An 18,211-nucleotide genomic window follows, 5' to 3' on the forward strand; every position below is an offset into this window, starting at 1 on the left:
TGACAGGTAAGAGGGCCCTTTTAAACAATGCCTGCTTGTCTTGTGGGAATCCTTTTCTGCCACATAAGATGTTGAGTCAGAATCTTTTTTTTTTTTTTTCACTTAGGAAGGCTATGTAACCAATTCCTCATTGCTACAATTCACTTGCCGAAAAAGATACTCCTCTCCCTTTTCTTGAAACTGTTTGCCTTTAACAAGATTTTGCTTTGGGGCAGATATCTTGGCAATGGCTATAAGAAACAATTCAGGTTCATATAGTACCTTGGCAATGGCTATAAAAAAGAGTTCAGGTTCAGATAGTACTGATATGTGTAAACAAGTTCAAGTTGCACCTAATAGGGACCCTAGATAAACACAGCGTAGAGAGAAAATATGTATTAAGAGCTCTTGACCCCTTAATCTTCGGTTTGGAGATTTACTGTAATAAAATTATGCAAGAGAAAGAAAAGTTTTATCTATATAGATGCGCGCAGTGGGGTTATTTCTAATAGTGACAAATGACAATGGTCTAAGTGCACATCTATAGAGGGGTACTGTACTGAAGTTATGTCTATCAGTATTGTGTGGAGTTTCATAAATTTGAATATAATATGAAGTCAGAAAACACACTCATCAAAAATGTTAAGAAGAAAAATGTAGAGTTCCTTATTTTTAAAATTAATTTTTAAGAGATTTTATCTTATTTAGCAAGCAGGGAAAGGGGCAAGCAGAGAGAGAGGGAGAAGCCGACTCCCCGCTGAGCAGGCTCAATCCCAGGACCCTGAGATCAGAACCTGAGCCGAAGGCAGATGCTTAACCGACTAAGCCACCCGGACACCCCAAGACATAGTCCTTTTTTTCCTTTTTAAAGATTTTATTTATGCATTTATTTGGGGGGGGGACAGAGGGAGAGACTCTCAAGCAGACTCCTTGTTGAGCACGGAGCTGGATGCAGCGCTCAATCACAGGATCCAGGAGATCAGGACCTGAGCCAAAATCTAGAGTGGATGCTCAACTGACTGAGCCACCCAGGTGCCCCCCTATTTTTAATGTTTTGACAAACCTCCATCCTGTCTTCCACAGAGGCTATACCAATTTGCATTCCCGCCAACAATGCATGAGTACTCCTTTGTCTACTCACCCTTGCCAGTACCTGTTGGGTCTGGTGGCATTGATTTTAGCTATTCTGACAGTTGCAACATCATATCTCACTGGGGTTTTGATTTGCATGTTCCTGATGGTGAGTGATAAGCATCTTTTCGTGTGTTTTTGTTGGCTATCTGGATGGCTTCTTTGAAGAACTGCCTATTCAGGTCTTTGCCCATTTTAATCAGATTGCTGCATATATATTTTTTGGCCCTGAGTTGTATATGTTCTTTATCTATTTTGGATATTAACCCCTTAGTGGATCTCACATTTAGGTTTTTAATCCATTTTGAGTTTATTCTGTGTATGGTGCAGGAAATCCAGACTCACTCGCATGTGGCTGTCCAGTTTCCCCAACACCACTTACTGAAGAGATGGTCTTTTCCTCCTTGTATATTCTTGCCTCCTTTGTCATAAATTGACAATACAGTCGTGGGTTTATTTCTGGGTTCTCTATTCTGTGCCATTGATCTGTGTGTTTGTTTTTGTGCTGGCGCCATATTGTTTTGGTTAGCACAGCTTTGTACTGTATCTTGAAATCTAGAATTGTGACACCTCCAGCTTTGTTCTTTCTCAAGATCGCCAAACCCATTTGGAGTCTTCTGCGGTTCCATACAAATTTTAGTATTATTTGTTCAACTTTTATGAAAAATGCTGTTGGTATTTTGATAGGGATTGTATTATAGGGATTAGGGATTGTAAGATGCTGGTCTTAATGAGCTTGATGAATATATAATGGGCTGATAGTGTATGTTAGTGCTGGAGAAACCTGATTTTTTTTTTAAAGATTTTATTTATTTACTTGACGGAGAGAGAGATCACGAGCAAGCAGAGAGGCAGGCAGAGAGAGAGAGAAGGAAGCAGGCTCCCCGCTGAGCAGAGAGCCCAATTCGGGACTCGATCCCAGGACCCTGAGATCATGACCTGAGCCGAAGGCAGAGGCTTAACCCACTGAGCCACCCAGGTGCCCCATGGAGAAACCTGATTAATAACTTTCTCTTCCCAGCCCAAATTGGGATCTAATTGAGGGATCGGGCATGAAGTCAAACAGATGGAGGTTGCAATCGTCATCCCTCTGCTGAGGGCTGGATGTGTGGCCACGGTGGGTTTGCTAACCCTTCACCCCAAGTTAGATGGGTGTTACCATCCCGGCACTGACACAGTTAGACATGGCGGAGAGAAGAGCAGAATCAGCTCTGCACGAGGACATCTGAAAAGAGAGGGGGAAGACCTGATCCTTCTCCTGACTCACCCGTCAGGTAAGCATTCTCTGCTGGGAGAGAGGTGGGAAAGGAGGCCAGGAGTGGTGCTCTGGGGAGTCCTCTCCACACAGAAGATTCAGAGCATGGGAAAGATGTGCTTCCCAGATGACATGGAGCCAGGTGGGTACGGGGTCTTGTGGGGCACCTGGGAGTTCCAACCCGGTGGTTCCAGGAAGCCTGAGTTAGGTTTTGAGTTGAGTTTTATTCAGGCAAGAAGCAACAGAAGGGAAGGTTTTCTCAGAAGGAAGAATATGGACGTAATCATGAAGGCATGAAATAACTTCGTGAGCCTGGGAACTGGAAGCATTTTGCTATTATTATTGTTATTTTTAAATATTTTATGTATTTATTTGACAGAGTGAGTGAGAGAGAGAGAGACAGAGAGCAAGAACAAGCGGGGCCATGGCAAGCCGGGGAGAAGCAGGCTCCCGGCTGAGCAAGGAGCCTGATGTAGAGCTGGATCCCAGGACCCTGGGATCATGACCTGAGCCGAAGGCAGATGCTTAACTGACCGAGCCACCCAGGCGCCCCGCATTTTGATATTATTAAATCATAAAGTTTGAGGGAGGAAGGGGTGGCATTGTACTTGGGGGTCAGGTTATGGAAAGTTGTGTCCACCCACTGGGGATCAAAGAACAGTCTAGATTCCCCTGTCAAGTGAGGAGGGGTAATCATGGGGAGAAGGCAGGCCTTGCATCGATATTTTTAATATACCTGGCTTTCTGCTTCCACCTGTCCAATGCTCAATAAATGATCTACTGACATAATTTAGCACCTTCACACAAGGGGTTCTGGTGAGCACTACAGACACCCACGGGCTAGACAGTCTCTGATCCTGTTTTTCTCTTGAAGCAATCTTCTCTACCAGTGGTCCTCAAAGTTGTGATCTTGGAACAGCTGGGGCATCACCGGCGACCTTGCTGGGAACGCAGAATCTCAGACCCCGCCCCCAGCTAGTCAACCAGAAACCGTGGATTGGGCCAGCAGTCGTGCCTCAACAGAACCTTCTGGTGATTTGGATCACCTGCCGTTGGAGAACCTCTAGTCTCCAAATATGTCCCCTCAAATAGCATCCCTTCTGTTGATAGTCATTAGGCTTTGGGGTACCAGGTGGAAGACTATGCTGAGAGATTATTTTTTTAAGATTTTATTACTTATTTATTTATTTGGGGGGGGATCCACCAATGGAGGGAGGGCCAGCGGATGAGGGAGAAGCAGACTCCGTGCTGAGCGTAGAGTCCAGTGTTGCAACAACACGGAGATCCTGACCGGAACCGAAAACAAGAGTCGGACCCCTAACCGATGGAGCCACCTAGGTGCCTTGCTGTCTTTCTCTTAAAAGAGCTGGAGCCCTAGTCTCCTTATTTTATTTTCATATACATTTCTTTCTCCAAATACATGATTATCAGCCTCAGCCCAGAAGTGTTATTTCAAACTGAAGCAAATTTTGATGTTTTGCCAGGTTCCCAACTAAACAAAAATAAAATTTCTCTGTACCTACTGTTGGGAGCAACAGGCAGTAAAGAAAGCTTCACCCCGCTTTTGTGGAGCAGAAGACAAGCACATGCTTAGGGTCAGAGCCCTGAGAGATCGCCTGTTGAGTGAGCAAATCCCTAGGCTGGAGCCACGGTCCTGTGGGATTGCTGGTCTGACTCGACACCACACCTGTGCATTTGAACTTGGCTGAGAGGAGCAGCAGCGGGGGGGATGATGCTTGCTGTAAATGTGTGAGCACTCACCAGGGATGCTGTCTTACCCCAGACCCGTAGGAGCACCCCTCCCTCCTAGATGATTTCCTGCTTCTATTTCCTCAAGCCTCACTCCCAGGGGAAGACTTGGTTTCAGACATCACTGCAAAAAGTACCATAATCAGATGGGGATTTGCATAAGCTCATGCACTATCCATTTACCTCTGTCTATGCCCCAATGCTATAATCCGCCCCCCTACTATCTCTGACATACTGTCTGGGATGCTTGGGGGTACACTAACCTCCATCCTTTGATTCAAGGTCATTCCCTAATACTTCCTCTTTCTCTCCTGTATCATCAGTTTCTTTCCGCTGGATTGTTCTACAAGCCAACAAAAGAGCCGAAGAAACAAAACAAAAAAAATTTCTCTGGATCCCCATTCCCCCCTCCAGCTTTTGCCCCCTTGATCTCTTTTTCCCATGACAATAAAACTGCTTGCGTTCACTGTGAGATTTTCTCTCCCTCCCCTTCTGTCCACGTGGAGAACCCCAGCAGCCACCGCATTGCTGAGACAGTAGCCATTCTCAGTCCTTAGAACGCTTGGCCCCATGAAGTGTCTTCTAGAAATATTCTTTAAAAAAAATTTTTTTTTAGAAATATTATTCTTCAGATGGCTTCCAAGATACCACACTCCCTTGGTTTCAACTGTACTTTCTAGTTCTTTGTGCCTCTCCATTGCTGATTCCTCTCACCTTCCTCATGGTCCGATGGAACTTTCTGCACTACGGAGAGGTTCTGTATCTGCACTCTCCAGCATGGCAGGCCTGTGTGGCTGTTAACGACCTAAAATGTGGCTCATGTGCTTGAGGAACTGAATTTGAAATTTAATGTAGTTTAAAATTTAATTGTAATAACCCCATGTGGCCAGAGACTATTGGACTGAGCAGTGGAGCTCTAGATATGGGAGTGTCCCAGGTCTCAGTTCTTGTGTTACTTAAATCCAAGTTTGGCCACCCATAGCTCTCCAAAGGCCAAGACTCAAGAGAGTTTTGACTGGAAAGAAATAGGAGTTTTATTCAGGAGGTCGGCCACCCAGGGAGAAGGTGGACCCTTGTCCAAAGACCAATTCTGAGGTTTCTGCCTGGCCCAGACATTTTTAAAGGTCTTTATTCATTTATTTATTTTAAAGATTTATTTATTTATTTTAGAGAGAGAGAGGGAAAGAGAGAGACATAGAGAGAGGGCACAAGTGGGAGGGACAGAGGGAAAGGGGGAATCCCCAGCAGACTCCCTGCTGAGCGTGGAGCCCTGCGCGGGGCTCAATCTCATGACTGTGAGATCATGATCTGAATGGAAACCAAGATGGATTCTTTTTGGATGCTTAACCAACTGGACAACCCAGGCACCCGTAAGGGGCACTGATCAGTGAAGGGAGTGCTGCGGTCTGTGACATTTCTTGATTACACGCAGACTCAATGATGTCAACTACAGGATAATCTCGGGACTTGGAGGTTGTGCAAGAAATTCTAATTTCTTGGTGCCCGGGAGGGTTTGTCCAAGAAGATCTTATTCCTTGGCACCTGGGTGGGCAGGAGCAGTCTGTTCTTTCTGCAAAGGAGGGAAAGTTCTACGGTTGTGCAAAGGTTGATTAATAAAGTCCTTGGTGTGGCCTTAAAGAAGAAAAACACTTTGCTAAAAGATTGCTGGGCTCATCAGAAAGCCAAGGTGACTTCACACAGGCTCTGGCTTCTGTGGCCTGGGAATGTTCTGGTCCCTTATTCCCCAAGGCCAGGGGTCTGCTAATCTCAAAGAGAGGAAATTAGTTCTGTTAAGGATCAAGGACCTTATATCAGCAAGCAGGGAGGGAGCACGTTAACTGTGAACACTGGCGGGAGTGTCATTACCCTTGGATCTTTTCTTTTCTCTGCCCATACTCATGCCCTTGGTTAATATTACCCAGCCACGTGGCTGTAATTACCACCCATTTATGAAGAACCGCAAATGTTTAGCTCCATCCAGGTCCTACCACCGACCTCCCAAAGAGAATACCAAATTTCCTACCTGACAATTCCTACTTGGATGTCTTGGACATCCAAACTTATCGTGTCCAAAATGGAGCCCTTGATGTCCGTAGGGGAATCAAACTGGTGACGCTTGGGTCATCAGGCATGTTTTGGATGCTGCGTCGGCAACAGAGCTGTGCTGAGCTGACTAGAGTCTGAGGTCAAAGTAAAAATCAGTAACCTTGGTCCTATCTTATTTTGAGCTTTTCACATTTTGTTCATCATGGATATTTTGCATTGTCTTTTAAAGTTATTTTTTAAAATATTTTATTTATTTATTTGATAGAGAAAGAGAGATCACAAGTAGGCAGAGAGGCAGGCAGAGAGAGAGGAGGAAGCAGGCTCCCCGCTGAGCAGAGAGCCCGATGCGGGGCTCAATCCCAGGACCCTGAGATCATGACGTGAGCTGAAGGCAGAGGCTTAACCCACTGAACCACCCAGGTGCCCCTTTTTTGTTTTTGTTTTTGTTTTTGATGGCTCCTTAAATTTTGCACTCAAAGCCCGGAGAGGCCCCTCGGCCTGGCCTTGGCACTTTTATGAGTGCCTGTGACATGTGATCTTCTGATATAATGAGAAACAATTATTTCTTTCCTGGTTCCTGGCACAGGGACCCTGAAACTCCTGTCATTTCCCGAGTGAAAGAAATGAGAGGGGCACCCTTTTTTATTCGTAATGAGCACCTTTCAAGGGTACCTGAGTTTATGCTAATGAGCTGAGTCTTGGCTCATTACCAGAACCATTAGGTCTGGTCATAACCATTGGCCAGTCTTGGCGGGTCCCTAGAGAGCTGCTGGGTGGGGTCTGCTCCCTACCCTGCAACCCCAGAAGAAAGAATGATGTCGCCAGAGAGTTGGAATTTTCGGTTCCACCACCAACGGCCAATGATTATATTGATCAGGCTTCCAGGCAGGTTGGTGAAGGTATCCACATGCTGGGAGCACGAGACACCCCAACTCTACAGGAATAGAAGCTTGGGACCCTTTTGGACCTCATTCCACCTCCCTCTCCATCTGGATGTTCATTTGTATCCTTTTTAATATCCTTGATAATAAACCTGCAATAGTAAGGGAAGTGTTTCCCCGGTAGTCTGTGAGCCTCGCCAGCAAATAATCAAACCCGAGGAGGGGGTTTTGGCTGGCACGGCAAAGGTACCGATGGCCCAGGGCTCGTGACTGGCCTCGGAAGTGCGGCACTGTCTTGTGGACTGAGCCCTCCACCTGCGAGGTCTGTGCCACTAAATACTCCCACCACGGTGGAGTTCAAGTTGCCACCGTGACTTCAGGTGGCTCATAAAATTGCTGGAAATCGAACCCTTGGCTCTTGTGAGCCAGTATGAATGGCCTCATGGTGGTATGGGATACACAGCTTATTAAAAATAAAAACATTAAAAAAAAAAAAAATAAAAATAAAAACATTAAAGGGGCACCTGGGTGACTCAGTGGGTTAAGCCTCTGCCTTCGGCTCAGGTCATGATCTCAGGGTCCTGGAATTGAGCCCCGCATTGGGCTCTCTGCTCAGCAGGGAGCCTGCTTCCCGCCCCCCCCCCCCCGCCACGCCTACTTGTGATCTCTCTTTCTCTGTCAAATAAATAAATAAAATCTTTAAAAAAACATTAAAGATAATAAAGTATAAATGTCTGAGGATATGCACAGAGAACTTTTGAGTAACAGATTTTCAGCTAGGGAAAAAAAGAGAAAGTGATATGTGAAAGGGAAAGAAGAAGTAGTAGCACCCAATTGATTAAAAAAAAAGGACTTAGTTTCTGTTGTTTTCCTAAAAGATCAACCCAGACTAATTTCTTTTCACTGAATCATTTTTAGCATGATGGGCAGAGGCTGGTGGAAACAATGAGTATAGAGAGACGGGCCTATGTTGTACTACTCAGCAACTTCTTGTGTGCTGAGAACCCCTGTTCTAAGATGTGGTCGCGCGTGAGGGATTTTCTGATTGTGTTGGCTTCTTTGCCTGTCTTCTGTTTACATTTGGAAGCGTGGCATTATTCCCTGGAGATTAACAAATGACTCTGGCAATCAGGACAACTTAGAGGTGACTCTCCATTACTTCTTCCCTTCACACTCAGCCGTAACTACCATATGGTTCTTAAGTGTGGGTCCTACCTACATCCACTTTCTGCCTCCTTCCTACAGTCCCTGCCTCCCAAAGTATAGTTCTCTTCTGGAATAGCCTTAAAGCCACTTCTGTGTTCCTTTATTTCTCTCTGTCTGATTTGCTGTGTCAAAGATACACAAAATCAGGGGGTTCCCTGTCCGCTCAGTTGGTAGAATGTGCAACTCTTGATCTCACGGTCTTGAGTTTAAGCCCCATATTGGGCGTAGAGCCTATTTCCAAAAAGAAAAAGAAAGAAAGGAAGAAAGGAAGAAAAGAAAAGAAACAAACCAGACACCAGATGAAATGGTAAAGGTATTTTTTAATCAGTAATACATTATTGCACTAGGGAAACTGAACTTAACCAAGGTGGCCCGTGAAGGAAGAGGGAACCTAGGAAGAAAAGAATGACAAAAAGTGGGAAGAAGTGGTGGGTCTACGTGAAGCATTGGGGCTTGCTAATTAGAGCTTACTACCCTCCTGCAGAGGCTGGGAAGCTGGGGCCCTATCTTCAGAGCTGGTTGGAACAAACACTGTATTCTTTCGGCAGCCTGGAGTTCCCTCAGGCAGATACTTTAAGTCAGCATCGTCCTTGGAAGGCGGCCTTGAGATGTTATGAACTGTATCAGTGTTTGTTCAAGTCTGTAGAGACCAAGGTCAAGGCCTCGTTGAGGAGAGGGCTCAGAGGGGTTTTGCTGCAGTTTGCTCCAGGAGAGAAGCCATGTCACCTGGCAAACTCTAGAGCTGGCAGTCCAGGAATTCTCCTCTCTTTTCAGGCCCCAGGTCGCAGAGGGCTGGGTCTCTGACTGCACCAAGAGGGTGGCCAGTGATCTTGTCCCCAAGCTAACCTCGTCTTCTCTTGTAGGATGAGGGGGCTCTCATTCTCTTTGGTGCTACCCTTAGAGCTGAAATGACCCTCTATGCTGGTCCCCTGGGGAGAAGGGATCCCTTGGAGGATTACTTCAAGAAGAGCCTGACCTTCTGGGACTGCTCAATGCAAAAGCAAATTCTTCCACGATGCCTGTCACCGTAGATCAGATGTGCTTTTTGGAGTTTGAATAAAGGGACTGGTACAGATTTACTCTTTCTTTCCTGAATTTTCTCTGCTCAAAGGAGCGTTTGTGAGATTTATGCATATTGTTGTGTGTTACAATGGATCCAAACATGTGCCTTGGGGGGAACACAGGAACCTGGCCTCAGGGGCAGGACTGCAGATGACAAGACATGATTCCCACAGCAGCTTCTCTGCCCCTTCTGCAAAGCCAGCTTCTGCTCCTTTTTAAAAATTATGATTATAGGGGTGCCTGGGTGGCTCAGTCGTTAAGTGTCTGGCTTCAGCTCAGGTCATGATCCCAGGGTCCTGGGATCGAGCCCCACATTGGGTTCCCTGCTCAGCGTGAAGCCTGCTTCTCTCTCTCTCACACACCCCCTTGCTTGTGTTCCCTTTCTCACTGTCTCTCTCTGTCAAATAAATAAATAAAATATTAAAAAAATTAAAATTATGATTATAAAAGTAATGTGTACTTGTTTGGAAAGCTCAAAAGTTTTAACAATATAGAAAGGTAAAAATTTTAATGCGCAAGTCCCTTTCTGCTCGCCTAATTCATACAGATCCACTTCCTAGTAATAACCACTAACACTGCTGATAACAGTTTCCACTCACTGAGCAGTTACCAAGCGTCGGGCACGTTCCCAAGCCTTTTACAGCGATTGTTTTAGGAAGACTTGTCATGTATTCTGCCCAAGGTTTCATCGGAATGAACACATCCTTTTCATCTTAAATAGAGAATTTATGCTCTCATGTTGTTAGTGAACTTGCTCCTTTCACTTACAATGTATCTTGGATAATTTCCGTGTCACAACACATATGCCTCCCTCATTCTTCTCCACTTGCATAGATGGTATTGAATGGATATGATACCAACTTTATTAAACAAGTCCTCTGGGGGCAACTGGGTGGTTCAATTGGTTAAGTATCTGAGCTCCCAGTTTATTCCAATGGACTTTTTGTATATGAAATCCTTCCCGGGCTCCTTTTTTCTTCTATAAATAAGGGCTCCCCTCCTTTGTTCTGGGGACTTGCATCTGATTTTGCCATAGCTCATTTCTCCGGAATTGCAATTCTCTGCTATTTCTGGTTAAACACGATTTTGCTGGTAAAATAGGGGGCAGGGCTCTTTTTAAGGTTAACACAAGTCGCTAAGCAAATCCTATAGCCAGAGGGGATGGAGGTAAGCTCCTCTCCGGGAGGACGTAGTAACTACACAATTATTTGGAATTCTTCTGGACCCGGAGATGGCTCTTCTCCCCCACGCATTTACTAATTCATTTAATGTATTAAAATGCTTCAGGATATATGAATGGCACAGCTCAAGAAACTTACTTCTTCTGCATTTGGAGGATCTCCCTAACCTCCCTGCTCAAAGGCAGGCTAGCTCTGGGAGTTGTTTCCCTCAGGGAGTCGCGGGGCAGTGACAACCATGAAGGGGGTCCCCAAGTCCCTGGGCGGAGGGCGGAGGGGCACCAGGGGTGGTGGGGTCAGGGGCTTGCGGTCTAGGGCGCTGCGGCCTTGGGCCCCAGAACCCATTCGCCCTCCACCTGCTCTGCTCCGGCTTCGCGAACACTCCTTGGCCTTAGAGCTTAGAAAACAGTTCTCCCGCTGCGGGGTCCCTGCAGACATCAGGAATTGCGGCCAACTCCTTCCCTGTGCGACGCTCTCGCGGGCGCACCAGGCGCGGGCGCGGGCGCGGGCGCGGGCGCGGGCGCGGGCGTGGCCCTTGCGCGGCGGCGCGTGCGGGGCGTCGGGAGCGCGGCGCGCTGGCTGCGGCGGCGGCGACGGCGGCCGCGGCAGAGGCCGTTGCTGCGCCGGGTACTGGGGCCGCTGCGTGAGGCGTAGGCGCGGAGGACTCCACCCTTCCTGGGCTTCGGCTCGCTGTGGCTCGTCATGGCGACCGAGGCGAGGCCCTTCCACCTGGTGGTGTTGGGCGCGTCTGGCTTCACCGGCCAGTTCGTGGTCCAGGAGGTGGCCCGGGAGCAGGTGATCCCGGGGCTGAGTCCCCGCCTGCCCTGGGCCGTGGCGGGCCGCTTCCGGGAGAAGCTGCAGCGAGTGGTGGAGAGGGCTGCCCTGAAGCTGGGTAAAGGCGGGGTGGGCGGCTTCCCGTTCCGGGCAGGGGTTCGGGTTGCCCGCAGCGAGCGTTTGTCCTTCCGGGGGCTGGGGGTGGGGGAGGCTCCCCAGGGCTCCCCCCGGCGGGACGTCCGGAGCGGTGCCTGGGGGGGCCGTGGCTTTGGGCCGCTCCCCACGTGAAGCCCAGCGGTAAATGCGTGTCTCCTGTGTTGAAACCCCCCGTTGGCGTGGCGGGCCCCGCAGGCCAAGCACCCGAGGACTTCGGTTCTTCCCTGGCCGGCCCGGTGTCCCTCTAGAGCGGGGTGGAGGGGGAGCTGGTGGGGCTGGAGGGTTCTCGATGGTGAGGTCGGACGGGAGAGGAGGGCAAAGGTTTCCCCGCGACTGTTCGTCCTCTCCCCTCGCCTTGGGTTTTGGCGTTGGGCGAGGCAGCTTTCCAGGTTTCGGGGACGTCGTGGACTTCGCTTTTCAGTTTCTTTTTTGCTTGTGAGAATTCGCCAGCGGGCTTACTCTGTCGCGTTGGCTTATTCTTTTAGCATTCGTTCCACAGGGTTTTGCTGCGTTGTCTTATCCGTGCTGGGTCCTGCCCTAAGGCCTGGGGGTACGGATGGGACAGTGAGACAGCACGCACATTTAGGTCTCAGGAGCCTGTAACTGCGGCTCCTTCCCACCCGAGTGGACCTCATACACACAAATGCGCCTGCATTTTTCTGTTTCATCTTCATCTCACTTCTGATTCCACCCTGGGCCTCCCAGTGCAGAATCCTTTTTGCTGTCACCACCAATAGGCACTCTTGACCAAAGAGCTTTTTAGTGTTTTTTGTTGGTTTGTTTTACTTTTTCAGAAGAAACAATTTCACTGTTGAAATATGGTCTTCCATTTCCTTTTCCTTCCCACCAAGACTGTACAGGTGCAGCCTAGCTAAGTAGCCAAGATTGTAATGCCCAGGTTCAGTCATTGTGGGGAATACCTTGATCCATCAAAACCTGCATTCTGCTAATTACAGTAATTTACTCATTATAAGCCTATAATGAGTGTTCTTACCTAGACTGTGCTCTCTACCTCAGAGTCCTTTTTTTTTCTCATGTCGATGTTAACAACATCTTTTTACCGCTCTCCTCCCCAGTATTTTGTCATATGTAATTGGTTGGTAGTTGATGAGAAACTTTTATAATGGAATTCTTGCAACAGAGAAGAAATCAGGACAGTCATCTACTCGGTATCTAAATGAAGGTGAAATTGTCATTTACACACGGTTATTCTTTGTGTGTTGCTTAAGTTAGATTTTTTTTTTAAAGCTTAATGATTTTTTCTTTAGCAATCTGTAGTGGTAACTCCATATTTCTCATAACTTTCTCTCTCTCTCTCTCTTTTTTTTGATTATCTGGTTTTAAAAACTTTTACCTCTTGTTAGTATATTTAGTAAATTTGCTATCCCTGATTTCTATAAAAAGACGATCTGGAAGATCTAATGCTGTATCAGGATTTGCTTCAGACGATTTATTTCTTATTTCAGGAAGACCGACACTCCCATCCGAAGTTGGAATAATAATTTGTGACGTCACAAATCCAGCCTCACTAGATGAAATGGCTAAACAGGCAGCAGTTGTCCTCAACTGTGTGGGGCCAGTAAGTCATTCCCCCCGGTTTTGTGTCGGAACAAGCCATGTATTCATTTCCAGCAGAGTCTGGTATTTGATATTTCAGAGGAACATAAGGACAGAGGACAGAAGAGTTGGTTCAGGACTTCAAGCCCGTGTTGGGGAGTTTTCATTCCTTATGAGGAGCCAGTGGATGTGACCCAGGTTTCCTGAGAGAGAGTCAGACTCTAGGTGGCACTACTTCAGGGACTGGCTCCTGGTTCCTTCATTGGTTACAGCTCTGATTGCCAGCTTTTTTTTTTTTTTTTTCTTACTGCATGCTTCTTAAGTAAAAAAATGTTTGAGCATGTGCTCCTAATATATTTTTTTATTTCCTGATAAATGATATTCCTCTATTATTTATTCAGTACAAATATTCACTGAATGTTTATTACATGGATACTGCTCTAGTGTGGGTACCTGGGACATAAAGGTGAACAAAATTGAGAATCCCTCATGGACCTTACAATCCAGTGGGTGAGACAGAAAACTAAGGTTATAATTGTAGGTAGTGATTAGTGCTTTGAAGAAAAATCAAGCAGGATAAGGAGACAGAGAGATTGGCACATGAGTCTCTGTGAGGTGGATGGTCATCAGGACCTGACATTAGTGTCTAGCCCCGAGTGAGGTGAGCTGGGGAGCTGTGGGAGTAGTTGAGAAGGTGCTGCAGGGAAGGGCAGCTATAGACGTCCAAGATGAGCATGGGTTTGCAGGACAGGAATGCCAGAGAGGGCAGAGGTGGGAGGTCACGTCCGAGAGGAACCCAGGAGTTAGGTCCGAAGGTATGGCAGGCCAGGTCAGGGTTTGAAGTGTGCAGAGTCTTTGAATGGTTGAAAGCCAGAGCATGAGCTCATGTACGGTTTTGTAGTTCCTTGTCTTCTGAGAGAAAAAAGGGGTAATAGGGGAACCACAGGGGAAATAGCCCAGGCAAGCCAAGCACAGGATGGGGGTGGAAGAGGTGTTGAGAGTGGTTGGGGTCAGAGGATGCTTTGAGATTCGAACCATCCACTGTTGTTGTTCTGGACATGGAGGACACACTTCTGGCCTGTGTCCCAGGGTGAATGTTGGTAATATTTACTGGTCTGTGGAAGCCATCACAGTTGCCAGAATGTTTGAAAACTAAGCATCTAGGAGATTGATAATCATTTTTTTAAAACAATTTTTTAAAGGAATTTATTTATTTATTTATTTGAGACAGATAGAGAGAGAGCATGAGCAGGGGGAGAGGCAGAGGAAGAGGGAGGAGCAGACTCCCTGCTGAGCCAGGAGCCCAACATGAGGCTGATCTCAAGGACGCTAGAATCATGGCCTGAGCCAAAGGCGGTTGCTTAACCATCTGAACCACCCAGGTGCCCCTGATAATCATGTTTTAAATGAAAGCGGAAAGGTTTTTTGATTATCCAGTCAAAATGTATTCAAATTGTTTGTTTAGATTAATCTCATTCCTAATTAGTTTTGGTTCTGTGCTCTCTTGCTACGACCATTCTCTTCTGTATATCCTCAGCCAACCTCCTTGCCCTTCCTACCCCAGTACTCTGGAAAAACCCAAAGCTGGTTTGTGTATGTGTGCGTGTGCGTGTGTGTGTGTGTTCTATTTATTATTTATTTTAAAAATTAGTTTCCGAGGTAGATTGTTGCGTATAACACGCACTGCTCGTTACCGTATATGCCTTAATGTCCAGCACCCAGTTACCCCATCCCCCCACCCACCTCCCCTCCAGCAACCCTGTTTGTTCCCTAGAACTCAGTGTCTCTTATGGTTTGCCTCCCTTTCAATTTTCATCTTATTTTTCCTTCCCTTCCCCTGTGTTCATCTGTTTGTTTCTTAAATTCCACATGTGAGTGAAATCATAGGGTATTTTTCTTTCTCTGACTTTTGCTTGGCCTAACACACTCTACCTCCATCCAGGTCATTGCAAATGGCAAGATTTTTGATGGCTGCCTAGTATTCCATTATATATATATACCACATCTTCTTTATCCCTTCATCTGTCAGTGGATATCTAAGCTCTTTCCACAGTTTGGCTGTTGTGGACATTGCTGCTATGAACATTGGGGTGCAGGTGCCCCTTTGAATCACCAAAACTTTTTCCAGTTATTCCAGTCCCGTTTACCTTACCTGAACTTGCATCCCTTGTCAGCCAGTAATCCCGTAGCTCTGTGTGTCTGGAGAAAGTGCGTCCCCTTGCTGACAGTCCATCTTTAAGTATGTGGTGACAAACCTCCTGTGGGGCCTCAGCAGCTCCAGCCACCCTAACCCCACCTGCCTGGACTGTTCTCTCTCCTGCTGTTTGAAGCTGCAGCTTGTGTCCTCTTTGTCTTCATGTTTTAACCTCCTGTCCCTCTTCCCTCGGTGATCTGATGATTTTATTTCCTTTTTTGTGTGTGTGTGTGTGTGTGCTATGACAGTTGAAGCTGTGAAAGAGAATTTCTTCACCTGCGTACCTGCATTACCCTGACTCTGCCTTCCCTGTTTTGAGGATTTGAAGACCCCATGTTGGCATTTTATCACCTCTGCCCTTCTTCTGGACTGTTTCTGTGCCCTCTTTGCAGCTAAATTCCTTGAACACGTTCTCTCTCCTTCTACGTCCACTTTTCTCAGCTCCCACTCCATCCTAAGCCACTCTTGCCCGACCTCTGGAAACCTCCCTGCTTCAGGGAGCCTGGTCTGCTAAGCCCTCACCAGCTCCCCACACTCACCTGGATCCAGGCTCTCGGCATTTATCCCCCCTCGGTCACGTCCTCCTGTGTTTGGCTCCTGCGGTCTGGTTCTTCCCTGGTTTTCCGTCAGCTCTGTCCCCTCCCTTCTGTTGGATATTCTCATCTTCCTGTAAGTACCAGAGGCTCAGTGCTCGAGCCTTACAAACTTCTCTGTTTGCACTCTCTGAGCTAGACTTTTTTAAAAAAAAAACCTATTATTAGTATTGTAATAAAACACACATAACCAAAATGACCATTTTAGCCATTTCTCAGTTTACAAACCAGTGGCATTTGGTCCATTGACAATGTTGTGTAACCCTCACCATCTTATCTCCAGAACTTGTCATCATCCCAGACAGAAACCCAGAAGATTGGTTTTCATTTGTGTGGGTTTTTTTTTTTTTTGAAGAGAGGTCTTTGGTGCTTCCTACTTGTCCATTTTGGGCCAGCATTTTTGAACAACATAGTGTAGTAAGTTGAGACTCAGCATTAAAAAAAAAAAGATCAGGTAGCCTAGAATAGAAAATAGGGTGAATTACATGTACTATGGGTAAGTGCTGGTTTATGAAACTTGTGTTTCTGTTCGGTATATTTGTGTATATTTGTACATATTGGCTGCCACATGAAGTGGATTTCTCAGCGTGGGTTGTGGTCGAAAGGTTTCGAATGCTCTCTGGATGCTGCTGGCCCACATTAGCTTCCAGTGAGGACTGCCCCCGAAACCAGATGGGGAGGTGCGGCTGCCTTCTTGGTGTTTCCACCTGGGTGATTCATGGGCATCTGAGTCCCTAGGTTTTTGTCCCAAATCTGCTCCTTCCTGGGCTCTCCTGGGATTGGCATTTTCACTTTGCGAATTTGGGGTCATTACCAGTTTCTTTGCAGGTTTTTGTTTGTTTGTTTTTACCTCTTTGTCTGTTTTGTGAAGGTTTATTTAGTTAAAAAACAGGATATCTGTAAAACTACTTAGGCATGTGTAAACAGGCATTCAGTTGAAATATACCGAAAATGAATGAATGAGGGCATCACCGTGGGCCCCTCTGCATGAGGGACACTCCCAGGCTGCCCTCAGGGCCCCTTGTATAGTCTCGGTTCAACACAGGACCACGTCAGGTGGCCCAGGGAACATGCCCAAGTCAATTCATGTATTAACTGTTAATGAGGCTTCATTTTTTCCTTTGTGTTTACTTTAAAAAAAAAAAGCATGAATAAACATACTGACTTTATTTCCGTAGCTGAGGGAATGGGTCTGTGGGCCCCTTGAGGCAAGCCTGCCTACGTGGCTGGGAGACAGCCACGTTAGGACGTGGAATGCTGAGAACAGGATTGCAGTTTTGACCTATAAGCTGATTGGCTTCGCTGGGGAGAAATATCTCCTCTGAGATCAAGGATTGTTACCATTTGTTCATTTATTTCATAAAAGCACAAGGTTAGAAAGTAGAGAAAAACAAAACAAAAAAAATTAATATAGGGATGTTAGTGTTGAAGTCTCAACCTCAGATTGCCCGGAGAAGAGAGAAAGGTGGGCCAGTTAAGACAGAATATGATGTGGGGGTTGCGGGGGGGATTGTGGCAGAGAGGGGAGTGCATTCTGTTTCCAGAAGGAGCTGTTATTATTTCAGAAAGCTCATTAATGCTTTACTGCCGCTTGCCAGTACTTGTAGGTAAACCCAGTAGCCAACAGGCTGTGGCTCACTCTCTGAGCCCTGGGAGGTAAGCCAAGGCCAGAAGGCTGAGACTGGAGGGGCCAGGAGCTAGCCTAGGGTAGCCACGAACAGGGGAGGGGGCGCTAGGGAATGGAGGGCAAGGAAGTAGCACAATTAGGAGATGATAGGCAGTTGAGAGCTGTTGGAATATGGAGATGAAGGGGTTGTGGTGTGACCTGATGCTTTTCGTGACATGCTAAGAAGTTTGGACTTTGTCCTATAGTAGATATAGGCACTGTGGAGCTAGCAAAGGATTTTAAGAGATGTATATGTATCTGTGCATGCGTGCCTGTGTTCGTGTGTGTATGCAACGAAATAAAGATAACATCAGATTCTTATTTTAGAATAATGATTTGGTGTTCTTTGGCCATGGGACTGCCTTGGCTGCAGGGAAGCTGGTTACTGTGTACAGTAAATCGCATGAGAGGTGGTAAGGGTATGAACTCAGATTTGGATGTGTAGAGGGGAGGGAACTGATTTGAGATTTTCAGGGAACTAATTCGTAAAACCTGGTGACTTCCAGGGTAGGTGGAGTAAAAAATGGCTTCTAGGTTTCTCACTTGCAAATTTTGTGGAGAGCGAGGCCAATCATGGCAACAAATGAACTTTCTCCTCTTCCTGTTGGTCTGTATTTTGATTAATAGGACCAGTAGCCCCCCCCCCCGCCCCCACCGCCATTGGCCTCCTTGTCTGTCTAATCAGCAAGCCCAGTCACTTCTATCTCTTTAACAGTCTTACCCTTGGTGTATCTGTCCCCTTCCTTACTTCTGCCCTTTGTCATTTCTTAGCAGCCATGGTGTT

At 46.7% G+C, this 18,211-nt stretch overlaps 1 protein-coding gene across 1 annotated transcript in view; it reads left to right on the top strand.

Annotated features, from left to right (window-relative positions):
• Positions 1–11,012: 11,012 nt before the first annotated feature.
• Positions 11,013–18,211, top strand: part of SCCPDH (saccharopine dehydrogenase (putative)) — a 35,238-nt gene continuing 28,039 nt past the window's right edge. Inside the window, exons 1-2 of the mRNA XM_047704709.1 lie at positions 11,013–11,379; positions 12,884–12,996. Of these exons, the coding sequence (XP_047560665.1) occupies positions 11,190–11,379; positions 12,884–12,996 (303 nt within the window). The 5' untranslated portion in view covers positions 11,013–11,189. The remainder of the gene's footprint in view (positions 11,380–12,883; positions 12,997–18,211) is intronic.

Source organism: Lutra lutra, chromosome 15 (assembly GCF_902655055.1).
Source record: "Lutra lutra chromosome 15, mLutLut1.2, whole genome shotgun sequence".
In the NCBI taxonomy this organism is placed as follows: Eukaryota; Metazoa; Chordata; class Mammalia; order Carnivora; family Mustelidae; genus Lutra; species Lutra lutra.